Source organism: Rattus norvegicus, chromosome 19 (assembly GCF_036323735.1).
Source record: "Rattus norvegicus strain BN/NHsdMcwi chromosome 19, GRCr8, whole genome shotgun sequence".
Classification (NCBI taxonomy): domain Eukaryota; kingdom Metazoa; phylum Chordata; class Mammalia; order Rodentia; family Muridae; genus Rattus; species Rattus norvegicus.
The window spans coordinates 14,666,757-14,685,312 of record NC_086037.1 but is presented as its reverse complement, the minus strand read 5'-3'; the positions used below and the strand labels follow the sequence as shown (position 1 = coordinate 14,685,312).

The following is an 18,556-nucleotide window of genomic DNA, read 5'->3' as shown; positions in this document are numbered from 1 at the left end:
TTATTCAATATTGTTCTTGAAGTTCTAGCCAGAGCAATCAGACAACAAAAGGAGATCAAGGGGATACAGATCGGAAAAGAAGAGGTCAAAATATCACTATTTGCAGATGATATGATAGTATATTTAAGTGATCCCAAAAGTTCCACCAGAGAGCTACTAAAGCTGATCAACAACTTCAGCAAAGTGGCTGGGTATAAAATTAACTCAAATAAATCAGTTGCCTTCCTCTATACAAAAGAGAAACAAGCCAAGAAAGAAATTAGGGAAACGACACCCTTCATAATAGACCCAAATAATATAAAGTACCTCAGTGTGACTTTAACCAAGCAAGTAAAAGATCTGTACAATAAGAATTTCAAGACACTGAGGAAAGAAATTGAAGAAGACCTCAGAAGATGGAAAGATCTCCCATGCTCATGGATTTGCAGGATTAATATAGTAAAAATGGCCATTTTACCAAAAGCAATCTACAGATTCAATGCAATCCCCATCAAAATACCAATCCAATTCTTCAAAGAGTTAGACAGAACAATTTGCAAATTCATCTGGAATAACAAAAAAAATCAAGATAGCTAAAGCTATCCTCAACAATAAAAGGACTTCAGGGGGAATCACTATCCCTGAACTCAAGCAGTATTACAGAGAAATAGTGATAAAAGCTGCATGGTATTGGTACAGAGACAGACAGATAGACCAATGGAATAGAATTGAAGACCCAGAAATGATCCCACACACCTATGGTCACTTGATTTTTGACAAAGGAGCCAAAACCATCCAATGGAAAAAAGATAGCATTTTCAGCAAATGGTGCTGGTTCAACTGGAGGTCAACATGTAGAAGAATGCAGATGGATCCATGCTTATCACCCTGTACAAAGCTTAAGTCCAAGTGGATCAAGGACCTCCGAATCAAACCAGACACACTCAAACTAATAGAAGAAAAACTAGGGAAACATCTGGAACACATGGGCACTGGAAAAAATTTCCTGAACAAAACACCAATGGCTTATGCCCTAAGATCAAGAATCAACAAATGGGATCTCATAAAATTGCAAAGCTTCTGTAAGGCAAAGGACACTGTGGTTAGGACAAAACGGCAACCAACAGGTTGGGAAAAGATCTTTACCAATCCTACAACAGATAGAGGCCTTATATCCAAAATATACAAAGGACTCAAGAAGTTAGACCGCAGGGAAACCAATAACCCTGTTAAAAAATGGGGTTCAGAGCTAAACAAAGAATTCACAGCTGAGGAATGCCGAATGGCTGAGAAACACCTAAAGAAATGTTCAACATCTTTAGTCATAAGGGAAATGCAAATCAAAACAACCCTGAGATTTCACCTCACACCAGTGAGAATGGCTAAGATCAAAAACTCAGGTGACAGCAAATGCTGGTGAGGATGTGGAGAAAGAGGAACACTCCTCCATTGTTGGTGGGATTGCAGACTGGTACAACCATTCTGGAAATCAGTCTGGAGGTTCCTCAGAAAATTGGACATTGAACTGCCTGAGGATCCAGCTATACCAATCTTGGGCATATACCCAAAAGATGCCTCAACATATAAAAGAGACACGTGCTCCACTATGTTCATTGCAGCCTTATTTATAATAGCCAGAAACTGGAAAGAACCCAGATGCCCTTCAACAGAGGAATGGATACAGAAAATGTGGTACATCTACACAATGGAATACTACTCAGCTATCAAAAACAACGACTTTATGAAATTCGTAGGCAAATGGTTGGAACTGGAAAATATCATCCTGGGTGAGCTAACCCAATCACAGAAAGACATACATGGTATGCACTCATTGATAAGTGGCTATTAGCCCAAATGCTTGAATTACCCTAGATCCCTAGAACAAACGTAACTCAAGATGGATGATCAAAATGTGAATGCTTCACTCCTTCTTTAAATGAGGAAAAAGAATACCCTTGGCAGGGAAGGGAGAGGCAAAGATTAAAACAGAGACAGAAGGAACACCCATTCAGAGCCTGCCCCACATGTGGCCCATACATATACAGCCACCCAATTAGACAAGATGGATGAAGCAAAGAAGTGCAGACCGACAGGAGCCGGATGTAGATCGCTCCTGAGAGACACAGCCAGAATACAGCAAATACAGAGGCGAATGCCAGCAGCAAACCACTGAACTGAGAATAGGGCCCCCGTTGAAGGAATCAGAGAAAGAACTGGAAGAGCTTGAAGGGGCTCGAGACCCCATATGTACAACAATGTCAAGCAACCAGAGCTTCCAGGGACTAAGCCACTACCTAAAGACTATACATGGACTGACCCTGGACTCTGACCCCATAGGTATCAATGAATAGCCTAGTAAGAGCGCCAGTGGAAGGGGAAGCCCTGGGTCCTGCTAAGACTGAACCCCCAGTGAACTAGACTATGGGGGGTAGGGCGGCAATGGGGGGAGGGTTGGGAGAGGAACACCCATAAGGAAGGGGAGGGGGGAGGAGGATGTTTGCCCGGAAACCGGGACAGGGAATAACACTTGAAATGTATATAAGAAATACTCAAGTTAATAAAAAAAAAAAAGAATGATGGTCTTAAGAGTCAAGAGATAGAATTCAATTTTTATTCATAACAAATACATTTTTACAACAAAACAGGATTAAAATGAATAAAAATATTTAAAAATATTTGAAAGTGAAAAATATTATCAAGAACATATAAATATGAAATAACAAAGAGAAAACTTCAATTAAAATCATAACAAAAAATTTCTAAACAGCATATTCTAAAGGAACATGTAGAAGCACAGACGTATTTGCTGTTTCTCCTCTAGCACACATAATGAAAGGTGGTCCCCCAAGCTGTCTCTCAAGTTGTGTTTTCTGAAGAAGAAAGTGAGTAAGACCTCAATCAGTCAGGCTGGTTTAGTGTTATATAAATTGAGGGTCTCTAAGAAATGACAAATTAACTCTGAGGAAGAATATTCATCTAAAAAATATTGTTACCATTCAGGATGTTTGTCATCAGGGACTCCTGAGAAAGCAACTCATTCTTCAGGAAGCTCTCTTACTGGGGTGTGTCCAATTCCAGCTCTCTTGCACTTTCTGAGACCTGTGAGAGGATCACAGTTTTTAAGACACTGATTTGCTGGGGAAATGCTAGCCAGCTGTCAGAATGCTGCCTTCTACCACCTCAGTTCTATTGTACAGTGGACATGGACCTTTTAACTGATATCATTGTTGCTAACTCTGTGGGCAGGGCAAAATCTCCGGCAAGCCTCACAGTAATGTGGGCTGCCAATATGGGACCCAGACTTATACCAGTGCAAACCAAGAACATGGCAATGGGAAGAGACCTCATTGGGTTGCCGGAAGAAAGGAGATGTCCATATGTCACCAAGGTTAAAGCCAATGACAAGTACTAATTTGACATTTGCACTTGGTTCTAATCCTGGAAAGGTGCTTCCTACACAAGAAGTCACATTAACACAGAGTGTCATTTGTCAAAGAACCAAGAACTTGTTCAAAACTCTACATAGGATCCCATCTATCACATGGATATGCAATAATGAGGTATGTTATTCATCTGTCACCATTTCTAGACTGCAGCTTCAAAAAGAGCAGCAAAATATGCTTGCAAAATTATTCAGTTCCTGAAAAGTGGTTAACTTCCCAGAATACTTGTGCTTAGGCAGAGCAATGAACAATGCCATTACATGAGGTGGTTGGCTGGTTGTGAGTGTAAATTAGAAAGGTGGTAGGAGAAAGCACAGATGTATCAAATTGGCAAATTTCATCAGATATTGTTAAGCTAACTCAGCTGCTCGTCCCTACCAGATGATGCTGGGTATGGACGTTGCTGGTCTTTATCTTTCTTGTTGAAGTCAACCAAATATTTCTGGTTCAGTGCACACTCAAGATGTCCCTCCTTGCTCCCCTGCTTCCGTGGGACCAACTTCTTCCTGCATGTGTTCTCCATCAGGAGCTGGCTGAGCAGGTTTCTGGAAATACAGTCTGCATAGTAAGATCATGCTGCCCCTTTCTCCCATTCCTACTCCCAAGTCCCACTAACTCTACCAGGTCCCAGATACCCATGAAGACTTAATAAAATACATCTCGATACACATAATGCTGCTGCACAAACCACAAAGAGTTAATTCGGGGAAGAAAAAATTGTTTGCTTGGACCGAGCACCAATTAGTGTCCACATCTCTCAAAAAGAACACGGATCTACAACTATCCATGAAAGCCCAATGCATGGGGGCAACATCAATTAGCAATGGGCCAACACCCTCAAAAGAGGTCAGTAGTACCAAGAGAAGGTCATGCTAACCATGTGGTCCACACACTGAGTGTTGTAAAACCTGGTGTGACCCCAGAGGTACAGGTCAGCCTAATAACCTGCTGACTTTAATCCGAGCTGTTCTATGTAGAGCCTTCTGCAGATGCCTAGACAATCCTGGGATGAGGAACACTCTTTTATGGAACTGAAAACTGAGTCCTAATGACCCTGGCACACTGATGTGTAAACAGCACAAGAGATAGAATCATAGCTGAAGACTGTCCAATCCAGAACAAAGAAAGTCAGAAATGGCCATTCCACAAGTGATAACCTTTCTGACCAGGACTTACCTAGAGAAGGTCATCTCCTTCTTCAGCTTATGGTTGGTCTCATGGATTTCAGTGTTCTCCATCTCTAACTTGTGCAGAATTGACATGACCGCCTCCTCCATTCTCTCCAGGCCTTCATAATATGGATTTGGCCTGAAGTGTGGTCTGGCCCCAAATGATAGAATACAATGAACATCAGCATTTAGGAATATATGAACTCAGGGTGGGTCCTGTACTACACCAGTCCTGGAAGGACACCTTCTGAATTGTACATATTGGGATCTTCTTCAGCTTCAGAAACCTGTTTTTCTGCGTCCAGGACACCAGAATCTCAGCATCCAGATGGAGGGCTCCCTGGCTCCCTTTGTTCAATCAAGAGGAAATCTTCAGTCAAGCCAGTTAAGCTATCAAGTGCCTAGGCCACACCTCTCCATGCTCCCCCACCCCAACACAGCCAGAAACCTGTGATTTCTTTTCTCCTGTTTTGATAACAGACCATATATCAAAACAAAATTATAATCTGCACAAAGAATAAAAATAAACAGACAAAGGTGGTCACATAGTCAAAGAACTGTGTTGTTGACAGTGGGGCTCCCAGAACAGAGCATTCACATCACCATGAAGGTGTTACAAGTAAAAATCAGGCCAAGACATAGACCCCTAGATTCCAATGTGGAGGGAAATATAAACATTTAAAAGTTGTCCATATGCATTTGGATGTATGCACACACAGACTCACAGACTAAGACACACCCAAAAAAAGTGAAATGTAAACAGAGTCAGAGAAAGACAAATATGGAAACAGAGAGCATTGTGAAAACTAGGAGAAATGCATGCACCATTGCTGTCTCAGAGGGCAAGACACACAGACAATAACAAACAGGCCTGAGCCTGAGACCTTCTAGTCAAGCATTGAGATGAACAGTTTGGATCCAGGCCCCTCAGGCTGCTGCCTGGATCTTCCAGCACTCAGTCCCCTGCCTAGCAAGTACAGAGACTCACCATAAACTCACTGCAATTCCAATCTTGCAAAGCCACCAGCTGTAAAGGGCTTTGCAAATGCACACTGGGCACTCACTCTCCCTGACTTTATTCCTCAATTGTTCATTCAGACTACAAGTTCTGTTTTTCAATAAATGGAAGCAGATGAGTCCAATTTCCATCTCAATCCTCAGGGTCAAGTTCTGAATCTCCTCTATATGGGAGGTGAGGTTTAGCACAGGGTGGTTAGGGAGGCACAGCTTTCTAGAACCCAAAACCTTAATAGGATAAGATGAAGGTGACCCTGCAGACCCAGGAATGAAACAAGAGCCTTTGGAGCGATTCATACCTGTAGTTCTTGGATCTCTCTGTCAGGAACCTCGGGCGATCTCTCAGGTCATTTCTCTCCTCGGTAATGAGCCGCAGCTCTTCAATCAGCCTCTCCTTTTCCTTCTTGGCCTGATTCTTGCTTAGGGCAGTTTCAGGGGATGATGTTTCTCTCCCAGCGTCTGTAGGTAGAAGAACACAAGTGAACCTGCATGGGGAGAATGCATAGAGTGTACATAGACCACAGTTAGGCCTAAACAGGAGAACAAGCCTGGAACCCAGTGTCACTGCTAGGCGATTGGTCTATGCTTAAGAGGCCTCCTCAGTGGATCACAGTTCCCCCACTACTATATAGAGACCAAGAGATGTAAGCAGCCAGGTGTTCCCTACGCCGGACATCATGTGCTTACATGGACCATGGAGATGGCTTCTCCAGGAGTATTATCAGCTGAACAGGGTATAGCTTGGTTTCCTCACCCCTGTGGTTTCAGAACTCAGATGATAAATTCACCATCCACAAGACTTGAGTGATTGGAGACACTCAGATGTCCTACCCTGATACTCTAGGCCAACAACTTTGGATTTAAAACGCATTTCCAGGGAGGACATGGTCAACAGACTTATCAATTCCACTATTTGAAATACCCAATGCCCAAGAAGTACCCATAGGTTACAGGCTGAATCTTGGTCTACACGTTCCAAATAGTTTTGGTATTGTAGAAACATGTTTGTAACACACATCTCTAATATATAAAGCTAACAATGACCCTGCAATTAGAAGAAATCAGAGAAGGTCTAAGAACATAAGGTTATTGCCTGGAGCACAATTCTCCCCCTGTTCCTACTGTCAGATATCCACTGTATTTAAAGAAGCAAAGATAGTGTAGTACATTGCTGCCCTGTCTAAACTCAGAAAAGTTGGACTCTCCATGACTCCTGATGGTGTTATTATATCAATGTAACATACCAAATGAACTGAAAAGTAAAGGCCAGAAGTTCACAGTATAATAGCATTGGCCTTACCATATCCTCCCAGTGGGGACAGAGAATCTAAAGTTCTGAAATCCTTGACTTTCAGGAATTGTGATATTCATGGAAATTCAATTCCTTTTGAGATGCTCCAGTTGCTGTGGCCCATTGCTAGAAAGGTCAGCTTAAGCCTGCAGACCCCTGACAGGAAGCTCAAAATATACTGCCCAGAACTTACTCCACATTCCCCAGAAGTGCTGTATTTGTCCATCATTACTTTGAGATGAAAGGCCAGACTCCTTCACTCTAGTCTCTCCAGAATCAACGTTCCCCCTCCCAAAACGCTTGCGAAGAAGGGAAAACATGTCTTAGGGTGTAACCGCCAGACTCAGAGTGAGAGAAACTAGGGCACTGGTTGTCACTACAACACTGGTGCCATCACAGAGGATGCCAGAACTCTCTAGGAGACAATAGAATGTCCAAGAAGGGACAGCTGATGTCATGGGGAGCAGACTTTCCCTCCCTGCTAATGTTCTCCCTGTACTGAGCATAAGCTGAGGTGCCCTTTCCAGGAGACTTTCCTGGGGAGAGCCACTGAGCATCTCCTGCTTCCAAAGCCAAATTTTCCTCAAGGCTTGATTATAAAAAACCTTAGTAATTCCTATGCATCTAAATGAATGTTTCCTTCCATATCTTGCCCAAAAATGTCTCATCATAACTCAAATCGTCCTCATTCACCAATGTCAGCCATTAAAACTTCCTGAGATTTCATACCAGCTTGAATATGCAGTCAAAAGTTCTCCTGTCTCATTATTACGGGTGCTTTAAATCACATCCAGAAATAGACTGCATGGTAGGTTACAACATGGGTGTGTGTTAGGGTACACTCATGAAGTCATGTGCTTAGCAATTGACAATTGCCAAGAAATTCCTTAGGAGAAAGAGTTGATGTCTTCAAAGTGCTAGACAAACTGTGAAGACCAGTTGACAGAGTAAAGTGCAAATTGGAGCCACCAGTGAAGGGAACCTCATGCTGCTTGTGGGGTTCTCCTCTCTGCACCAATGTCGCCAAAGGAGCACTGCTCACAAGCCTGAGTAACATATACCATGAGCTTCTGTCAGAAAAATAAAATAGTCAAGAGATATAGGGGTGCACATAAACGTCTAAAATGAAGCTATAAACATCATTAAGTGGGTAGAGTAAGGTCCCTGCACCTGTACACTGGGAAATGGCCACCACACCAAAAACAAAAGCATCTATCATAGTAAAAAATGAATACTGTATAGAATTCACACATTAACACTGATTGATCACATCCATAGTTCAAATTTTTGGGGCAAATTCATGGCCCTAACTATCTTTCTCTCAACTTATATAGCAAAAAATAAGAAAGAAAGAGAAAAAAAAGTCAAAGCAAAAAGCTCAAGTTTCTCATATGAGGACTGCAGGAAGTGTTATATGGTAGTCAGTTCTGATTAGACCATTTTAGATAGTGCACAGTGACCCTTAATGTGATGGGCCCTATATAAAGCTTTTTTCAATGTTGGAATTTTAACAAACCTCATCCAGAACGTACAGAAGAGGCAAGGATGTGATCACCATGTCCTTGCTCTCTATCTGGTTATTTTTCTGCGTCCTTGATTTTAGGCATAGAACAGCAACAATCTGAAATAGCTGGTAGACATGGAAAAAGGTGGCTAAAACTATAGTTGTGGGTTGCACCTCAACTGTCAAAGGCTAATGCTGTCCTCACAGTCCTTGGAGGCCACTCTTGTAAGCCTATTCATTGGAAGGTGGAAGGAGGTTCATCTGAGCTCAAAGTGAACCTGACCAGCCATGTAGAGGGCAACATGTGATACTTGAGACCATGTCTAAAACCAGCACAGAAACCCACCCTTCATTCAAAGCATCATCTGTGAATTCTTGATTATTTACCATTCTCTCCCTACCAGTCTTTCAGTCTGGAATGATAGAAAAGAAATGGAAATGATATTCCTATTCTCAGGACATTAATCTCTCTTTCCTTAGGTGCACATTAAGAACCCATGCAAATGGGTATGACCATCTGAACAACTTAGTATCATCTACTCAGTATATCTAGCCTAATACTGTGCCTATGGCAATCTCAAGCTTCCCTGAGTGTTGCTGACCCAGCAAGAAGTATGAAGTACTGAGGTCAAACCCCAGTGATCCTTTCAAGGGTTTAGAAGAAAGCCATCAGAGAAACTCCACTTCTTTGTCCTTAGATTAAATCAAGTTGACACAATGTGAACCTGGTGGACTATTTAACCAGACATCTTTCTCCTAACCCCAGCTTTCTGAGTTCAGTCCATGGGAACCTGCATGGGGAGAATGCATTGAGTGTACATAGACCACAGTGAGGCCTAAACAGGAGAACGAGCCTGGAACCCAGTGTAACTGCAAGGAGTTTGGTCTTTGCTTAAGAGACCTCCTCAGGGAACCCTCCTCAGGGATTTACACTTGCCTAGGAAGTGCAAGGCCCTGGGCAAGGCCCTGGGTTCAGTCCCCAGCTCCAGAAAAAAAAGAACCAAAGAGAGAGAGAGAGAGAGAGAGAGAGAGAGAGAGAGAGAGAGAGAGAGAGAGAGACCTCCTCAGTGGATCTCAGTTCTCCCACTACTCTATAGAGACCAAGAGATGTAAGCAGCCAGGTGTTCCCTATGCCTGCCAACACACGCAATAAATGCAGTAAATTTTAATTTCTGTTCAATTGTTCACTAACTTACTTACATTTGCATATGCTTTGGAAGTGGTGGGGCTTCATGATCAGCATTGCATTTAATAATACATAACCAATCATCCCTCCTAGAATGACTCTGTATATAAAGAAAATTTATTAGAATGGCTTATAGGCTGTGGTACAGCTAATTCAACAAGGAATGGAAGGTCTAAAACGCAGTAGTTACCCCTGTTGAAGCCAATCCCCCTAGCATAGCTGTAGCCATTTTGTTCCATGCCTGCCAGATAGTTCATATTCTTGCTGTAATATGTCGCCTATCATTGTTGTCTGAAAATAATTTAACTCACAGCAGGGTCAGGCATGATCACATAACTTGTGTATGTTTTTCTTATTGGTTATTTTGTTTATTTATATTTCAAATGTTAACCCCCTTTCCAGTTTTCCCTCCAAAAACCCTGCATTCCACCTCTTTCCCCAGCCCCCTCGAGGGTGCTCCCCCACCCACCCGTTCCCAAACCCCTGGGAGGAAGTTGTTTATGTTGTGAGGTTTCTTAATCTTAAATTCCATAAGTATAAGCTTCATGTAGGACCAATAAAATTAAAGGTCAATATGAGGGCTGCAGTGATGGCTCCATGGTTAAGAGCACTGACTGCTCTTCCAGAGGTCCTGAGTTCAAATCCCAGCAACCACATGGTGGCTCACAACCATCTGTAATGAGACCTGATGCCCTCTTCTGGTGTGTCTGAAGACAGCTACAGTATACTTATATGTAAATAAATAAATCTTTAAACAGATAAAAAGTCAGTATGAACTTTTGTTGTCTAAAATGGCTTGAGTCAGGGCTGACAACCAGACAGCCCTTCCAGCACCTGCCTATGACCTCACAGGTTTAGACTTTATAAACTGACATAGAAAAATGTCCAGGGTCCTAGCCTGACAAATTCTCAGCTAGGTCTCTGATGATCAGTCTTAGGGTGGGCATTCAAAAAACCATCCCTCTCTAAGTGAGGTCACAGTTTGTGTGGTTTATGGGGCAACTCCTGAACCCCAACAGTTTTGTCCATAAGCCTGGATATTTCAGCTGGTCTTCAGTACATGCAGAAATCCTGAAGAAGTAGGCAAATTAATAAAGCAAACTTCCTTCTTCCATGTCCTTGATATGAGCTGCCAGCAGAAGGTGTGGTCCAAACAACAACCTACAGATTGGGTAAAGATCTTTACCAAGCCTACAACAGACAGAGGGCTTATATCCAAAATATACACAGAACTCAAGAAGTTAGACCACAGGGAGACAAATAACCCTATTAAAAAATGGGGTTCAGAGCTAAACAAAGAATTCACAGCTGAGGAATGCCAAATGGCTGAGAAACACCTAAAGAAACGTTCAACATCTTTAGTCATAAGGGAAATGCAAATCAAAACAACCCTGAGATTTCAACTCACACCAGTCAGAATGGCTAAGATCAAAAACTCAGGTGACAGCAAATGCTGGCGAAGATGTAGAGAAAGAGGAACACTCCTCCATGTTGGTGGGATTGCAGACTGGTACAACCATTCTGGAAATCAGTCTAGAGATTCCTCAGAAAATTGGACATTGAACTACCTGAGGACCCAGCTATACCTCTTTTGGGCATATACCCAAAAGATGCCCCAACATATAACAAAGACACGTGCTCCACTCTGTTCATAGCAGCCTTATTTATAATAGCCAGAAGGTCGAAAGAACCCAGATGCCCTTCCACAGAGGAATGGATACAGAAAATGTGGTACATCTACACAATGGAATATTACTCAGTTATCAAAAACAACAACTTTATGAAATTCATAGGCAAATGGATGGAACTGGAAAATATCATCCTGAGTGAGGTAACCCAATCACAGAAACATACACATGGTATGCACTCACTGATAAGTGGATATTAGCCCAAATGCTCGAATTACCCTAGATGCACAGAACACATGAAACTCAAGAAGGATGACCAAAACGCTCATGCTTCACTCCTTCTTTAAAAGGGGAACAAGAATACCCTTGGCAGGGAATAGGGAGGCAAAGTTTAGAACAGAGGCAGAAGGAACACCCATTCAGAGCCTGCCCCACATGTGGCTCATACATATACAGCCACCCAATTAGATAAGATGGATGAAGCAAAGAAGTGCAGGCTGACAGGAACCAGATGTAGATCTCTCCTGAGAGACACAGCCAGAATACAGCAAATACAAAGGCTCATGCCATCATTAAACCACTGAACTGAGAATGGTATCCCCGTTGAAGGAATCTTAGAAAGGACTGAAAGAGCTCAAGGGGGTTAAGACCGCATATGAACAACAATTCCAACCAACCAGAGCTTCCAGGGTCTAAGCCACTACCCAAAGACTGACCCTGGGCTCCAACTGCATATGTAGCAATGAATAGCCTAGTAAGAGCAGCAGTGAAAGGGGAAGCCCTTGGTCCTGCCAAGACTGAACCCCTAGTGAACGTGATTGTTGAGGGGAGGGCGGTAATGGGGGGAGGATGGGGAGGGGAACACCCATACAGAAGGAGAGGGGGAGGTGTTGGGGTATGTTGGCCCGGAAATCGGGAAGGGGAATAACAATCGAAATGTAAATAAGAAATACTCAAGTTAATAAAGATAAAAAAAAAAATAAAGATGGTGTGGTCCAGATTAGAAGTGGGCCTTTCCATCTCAAAAGATCTGAATTAAAGATTTATCTCCTCATCTCAAAGATTTGGATCAGAAGTAGGTCTTCTTGCTTCAAATAATTTAATTAAGAAAAAAAATCCAATGGTGCTCATGCCTTTAGCCTCAGCATCCAGGAGGCAGAGGCAGGTGGATCTCTGAGTTCAAGGCCAGCCTGGTCTACAAAATGAATTCCAGGACAGCCAGAGCTACACAGAGAAACCCTGTCTCAAAAAAAACAAAGAAGAGGAGGAGGACCAAGAGGAGGGGGTTGAAGAGAGGAAAACAGAAAGAAGGAAGTAGAGAGAGAGAGAGAGAGAGAGAGAGAGAGAGAGAGAGAGAGAGAGAGAGAGATCCCCCTCACAGGGCATCAAGCCATTTGGCATTAGTTAATTCCAGGTACACTCAAGTTGACAACCAAGAACAGCAATCACATTACCCGTGGTTGTGATCTCACCCTGGTAGGCTCCTGAGTAGGAGGCTGAAGCAGGAGAATTGCCATAAGTCTGATGCCAGCATGAACTACACACGTGTTCCAAGCCAAGCCAATCTCGGCTACAGTTTGAGATTCTGTCTGAAAAATATGAAAGAGAAAGAAAACATAATTTCCTAGAGCAGTGTTTCTCAACCTTCCTATGGCCTCAACCCTTTAGAACAGTTCCTCATGCTGTGGGGATCCCAACTACAAAATTATTTTGTAGCTACTTCACAAGTGTAAATTTGCTACTGTAATGAATCTTTATTGTAGTGTAAACTATCTGATAGGAGACCCCGTGTGGGTCACTACCCACAGGCTGAGGGCCTTTGCCCTAGAGGCAGTCTTGGCCTAGTTTATATAGTTCATATTATAATGGGCTCTCTCAGCGTTTGAAGGTCAAGTATATTCACTTGTAACATCAAAACTTAAAAACTCAGTGGAGCTGCTGGCTGGTACGGTCTGACATCCCCCAGAATACCTTTGCCATTTTGTTCCATGCCTGCCAGCCATTTCATATTGTTGCTGTAACACGCCTGCGGTCACTGACGAGGAGAAGGGACTTGGCTCAAGGACATGCTGACCACACACCTTGTTTTGTTCTGAATGTTCTGTATGCGGTTTGCTAATCTAGAGAAATTCTACACCTGAAGGAGTGGTTCCCTGAAGTGGACACAGGTGAAAGGCTAAGGCAGATGTGTGAAGGAATGTTTCACTGAGGCAGACACAGGTAAAAGGATGTTCTGCTAAAGCACGCATGTGAAAGGACACGTGATGAAGGGTTCTGCACTAAGGACACACATGCATTGGTCTGCCTTGCATTCTGTAGTTGAGCTGCATTTGTTGGGACTTCATAGAACCACAGCAAAAACCCTTCTGGTGGGCTGTGTAGTTTCTCGCTGTTTCCTTGGACTTGGGCTGATGGGCAGAGTGATATCAGCTGAGACAGACACATGTGCTGACGCAGGACACACGCTGAGGCCAGACCCATGGAGTACACGGGATATTGAGAAGGAGTTTGGATGGAGTTATGCTTGCGTACTTGTTGGTCTGGGGTCTCTGCTGATCTCTGCTCGCCTGAGAGCTGCTCTTACTGACTGTAGCATCTTGGCTGCTCTTTGTTCCCCTTGGACAGCCCTCAGAACCAGGCTCTCCTCTCCCTTAACCATGGCTGCTGTCCTCTTCCTCTCTCCTCTCCATCACACACGTTCTTCCTTTATTCTCTGGCAGCTTCTTCCTCCTTCTTCCCTCCTCATGATCCTCTCTAGCAAAGCCATCAAAGCTCACCTCCCCCATCTGTCTGCTGTGCAGCTGTTGGCTGGTGGCTTCTTTATAATCACAGTTAACTGGGAGCAGGGTCAGTTATTTGGGGTTAACCAGTCTTGGGTTCTACAAATTAGCATTAAAATACAAGCAGAATAAGGCCAATCCACTACAGGGATTTTTGTTTGTTTGGTTGGTTGGTTTGGTTTAATTTTCATTTACCTTTTTACTTGTTATTTTATTTTTGGCTATTTTTTATTAATTGGTTATTTTATTTATTTACATTTCAACTGTTGTCCTGCTTTCCACACTCCCCTCATCAAACCTTACATCCCATTTCTGCTCAGCTTTGCCTATGTGACAGTGCTCCTGCACCCACACATATCCATTCCCACCTCACTCCTCTAGGGTCTGCATTTGGTGGGGCTACAGACCTCACTTTGAACCATAGAGCATCCTTGCATACACTTTGGCTGGCAGTTTGGTCCCTGGGAGCTTGGGGATTAGGGAAAGAGTATCTGGTCAGATATTAAAGCCAATGATTGCTGCATTCTCTTCTTTTTCTGGTTATAGGTGAAATTATGTTTGTGTGCTTCTCTTTTTTTAAATTATTGAGAGAAGATTAATTTCTTGGTTTGTCTTGGGTATAGTTTAGTTTATTTTCTTGGAGTTTTCCTCCTATTAGCCTCTGTTGTGCTTTCTTACAGAAAAGAATTCTTTAAATTTGGTTTTGTCATGAAATATCCTGGTTCCTCCTTTTATGTTGATTGAGGATTATGCTGGATATAGTAGCCTGTGTCTGCATTACATCTGCCCAAGATTTTCTGACTTTTAGCATCTCTGTTGAGAAGTCTGGTGTAATTCAGATACGTCTGAATTTATTTGTTACTAGATATTTATACCTTACCCCTTTTAATGTTCTTTCTTGATCTGTGCATTTAGCATTTTAATTATTATGTGAATGGACGAATTTTTCTGGTACAATTAGTTTGATGTTCTATAGGCTTGTTGTACCTTTATGGCCTTTTCTTTCTTTACCTTATGGAAGTTTGCTGCTATGATTTGTTGAAGGTGTTTACTGGATCTATGAACTAGAAATCTTAATTCTCTTCTCTATCTATTATCCTTAGGTTTCAACATTTAATTGTGTCCTGAAATTCATGGATGTTTTGGATTCAATAAACCATACATGTTTATCTGAGATGGGTGTTTTGTGCTTTGTGGGATGACCTCCTTGACCCCAGGCTGCATGAAGAATCTCAGCTGACAATGGGGACATAAATTATGAGTATGTGTAGCAAGAACCAGGCCTCTTCCAGGTTCTCAGATGTTAACTGAGAACCTCAAATACAGTAGTAATGTGATAGTGTGGTGTGAATCTAGTTACTATTCTCTATTTTGATATAGATGACTCTTTTTGTGTCATGGTCAGCTTATAATGACTAGAAGACCTAAGCTTGAGAATAACCAAAGACTACATTCCTTCTCTAGCAGCTGAGCTTTTAAAAGTCCTGGTGTGACAGCAACTGTTGGTGGACACTCTGGATTATTCCTTCTGTACTTTAACTCTCTGTGTCACTTCCACCACCAGTAAGTTAGTTCAATTCCTAAATTGGAAATTCCTCACCTGGAAGAAATACTCTTTTTTTTTTTAAAGATTTATTTATTTATTTATTTATTTATTATATACAAGTACACCGTGACTGTCTTCAGACACACCAGAAGAGGGCATCAGATATCATAACAGATGGTTGTGAGCCACCATGTGGTTGCTGGGATTTGAACTCAGGACCTCTGGAAGAGCTGTCAGTGCTCTTAACCACTAAGCCATCTCTTTAGCCCAAGAAATACTTTCTGAATATGATCTGAGATTGGCCATGGAAAAAGGGTAGCTTGAACTGTCCCACCTAGGTTCTGGGCCTGCACAGGCCTGCTCTCCAAAAGAAACCTGTGTTCACAGCTGTTGGCTGGCTAAGAAAGATTTCACGAGACATGATACACAGCCCTCGGACTTCTGCTTCAGTCATCTGCACAATTTTTCCCGGACGATATCCTCATACCTCCAGCAGGCGGGTGATGAAGCTGTCCACTCTCAGCTCCCCTTCAGCCATCTTGTGGGCACCAGACTCTCCTCCCTGCAGCAGGAACAAGGGCTTCTCCATGGTGGCTGCAGCAGCAGTGGCGGTTTGGCATTCTCACCTAGGAGGCCCTATGCCTTTCTACCCCAGTTCCAACTCACGTCAGGCCCGGGCCTTCCCCCCATCCACTTCCAATGGAGCAGGGAGAGCAGCACCCACTAGAAATAAAAGGGAAGACCTTGGTCCTGCCAAGACTGAACCCCCAGTGAAGGGGCTTGTTGGGGGGAGGGTGGTAATGGGGGGAGGATGGGGAGGGGAACACCCATAGAGAAGGGGAGGGGGAGGGGTTCGGGGGATGTTTGCCTGGAAACCCAGAAAGGTAATAACAATTGAAATGTAAATAAGATATACCCAATTTAATAAAGATGGAGAAAAAAATAGAAAGAAAAGGCACACATTTAAAACAGAAGAATATGGACCCTAATTTTAAACCACAGCTCTGTCAATTAACTATACCTTTAAGGAAGCTCAGAAAAGCAGGCCAAACAATTAATATTTTCTCGGTTTAAATAAATAATAATGTCCGTTTCTTGCTATTGTGGAGGGAATTAAATAGATAATATGTAATCATGGAAGTTTTGAAGTACCATCCATTTTTCTGTTCATTAAATCAATCTTACTCATTTCATTGATCAAATATGTATGTTTTCCGTTTCACAGTTATATGTATAATAAAACCAGTATAAAAACCTTCAGAATATTCAGTTATTATAGATATTTGTCATTTCTTACAGAGGGCAACTATGATTGACTACACCCAATTCTATAAAAAACAAAACTCAGGAAACCTGGCCCTTGGCAGCAATGAATCAAGAAATATCTCGGATGGTGGGGCATGAATTCTGCCAAGCAATGACCTCAGATAGGTGGGGTTGTGAGGAAGATGTATGGTTGAATAGCCCAATAGATTCACGTTGTATCATCTTGATTTAATCTAAGGACAAAGAAGTGCAGTATCTCTGATGGCTTTCTTCTAACCCCTTGAAAGGTTCACTGGGGATTGACCATAGAACTTCATTCTTCTTGCTGGGACAGCAACACTCAGGGAAGCTTGAGATTGCCATAGGCACAGTATTAGGCTAGAAATGCTGAGTGGGTGATACTAAGTTGTTCAGATGGTGATACCCATTTCATTTGTTCTTAACGTGGACCTAAGGAAAGACAGATCGAGGTCCTTAGAATACAAAGATCATTTCCAGTTCTTTTCTACCTTTCCTGAATGAAAGACTGGTTGGCAGAGAATGGTAAAAATTCAAGAATTGGTAGATGATGCTTTGAATGGAGGTTGGGTTTCTGTGCTGGTTTTAGACAGGTTCTCAATTACCCCATCTTGTTCTCTACGTTGCTCGTCAGGTTCACTTTGAGCTCAAATAAAGCTGCTTCCACTTTCCAACAGGTAGTCTTACAAAGGGGCCTCCAAGGACTGTGAGGACAGCATTAGCCAATGAGAGCTGAGGTGTGTAACCCACAACTATAGCTTTATCTGAAAGACACTCAGACAGAGGAGACTCTCTCTCGCTCCAGTCCTGAGGACAATCACCACCCCATGAACACACAGGACTCAGTCTTGATGTAAAAACAAGAGGTTTACTTTGGGATACCAATGCACTGGGGCTCGACACGGTCCTCACGCAGGAGGGATGTGAGGAGCCTCAAACAACAGAAATATACAGCTTAAATAGTCAGTTAAGATTACACAGTTTCCTTAGCTCAGCTATTTCGTGCCAAGGATAACTAGGCAGATCTTTCTCGTCCTGGAATTCCTGGGATAAGGCCGTAACCACATCAATGCAGCTATTTCAGTACGAAGGACTTCTGACTTGATATATGTTTTCTTATCCTGGGGTTCCCAGGACAAGGACCAAGAATATCTGTCTTGGCAGGTGTTTCTCTTCTGGAGTTCCCAGGACAAGGCTATAGCTATGTCAGCCTATAGCACAGCTGCATTCAGTACCAAGGACATCTCACTTCTATAGTGGTAAGTCAGCTTCCCAGAGATGTTTCCTGTCTTCTAATTGCCCTGCAGTAAATATGTTCTGTACGCTCTGTTCTTATGGTCCGGCAGCTTCCTAGAGAGTGGGTGGGAATGTGCTTTCTGTACTTTGTGGTCTATTGCCTAATGTGTAGGGGCTAAGCGAGGGCCAGCTTAAAAGATTCTCATTCGTAAGAAATGGCTGTACTGATATCAAACGGTGATCTTTGATATCCACTTTCTTCCAAGTCTACCAGCCATCTCAGATTGTTGCTGTAATATGCCTGACAATCAAGGACATAGAAAAATAACTTGATACACAGCAAGGACATTGTGATCATATCCTGTGTTGTTATGTATGTTCTGGATGAGGTTGGTTAAAATGACAATATTGCACAAAGCTTTATATAAGACCCATCAAATTAAGGGTCACTATACACTGTCATAGCTAAAATGGCCTGGTCAGAAGTGACCAC

The 18,556-nt window shown here is 42.6% G+C and overlaps 1 protein-coding gene across 3 annotated transcripts; it reads right to left on the bottom strand.

The window, feature by feature from the left end:
• Nucleotides 1–2,577: 2,577 nt before the first annotated feature.
• LOC134483136 (disks large homolog 5-like) lies at nucleotides 2,578–7,814 on the bottom strand. 3 transcript variants are annotated; one of them, XR_010060055.1, is made up of 5 exons: nucleotides 7,093–7,814; nucleotides 5,908–6,067; nucleotides 3,801–4,742; nucleotides 2,973–3,078; nucleotides 2,578–2,849 (listed from the first exon to the last, which is right to left on the bottom strand). XR_010060055.1 is itself a non-coding variant. In XM_063278381.1 (5 exons), the coding sequence occupies exons 1-4, from the start codon at nucleotides 7,217–7,219 to the stop codon at nucleotides 3,021–3,023; spliced, it is 489 nt and encodes a 162-aa protein (XP_063134451.1). In that variant the 5' UTR covers nucleotides 7,220–7,814; the 3' UTR covers nucleotides 2,578–2,849; nucleotides 2,973–3,020. The 3 variants fall into 3 exon arrangements, 1 of the variants encoding a protein (XP_063134451.1); XM_063278381.1 differs by having other exon boundaries at nucleotides 4,599–4,742; XR_010060054.1 differs by having other exon boundaries at nucleotides 2,578–3,078.
• Between the last annotated feature and the right edge of the window lie 10,742 nt (nucleotides 7,815–18,556).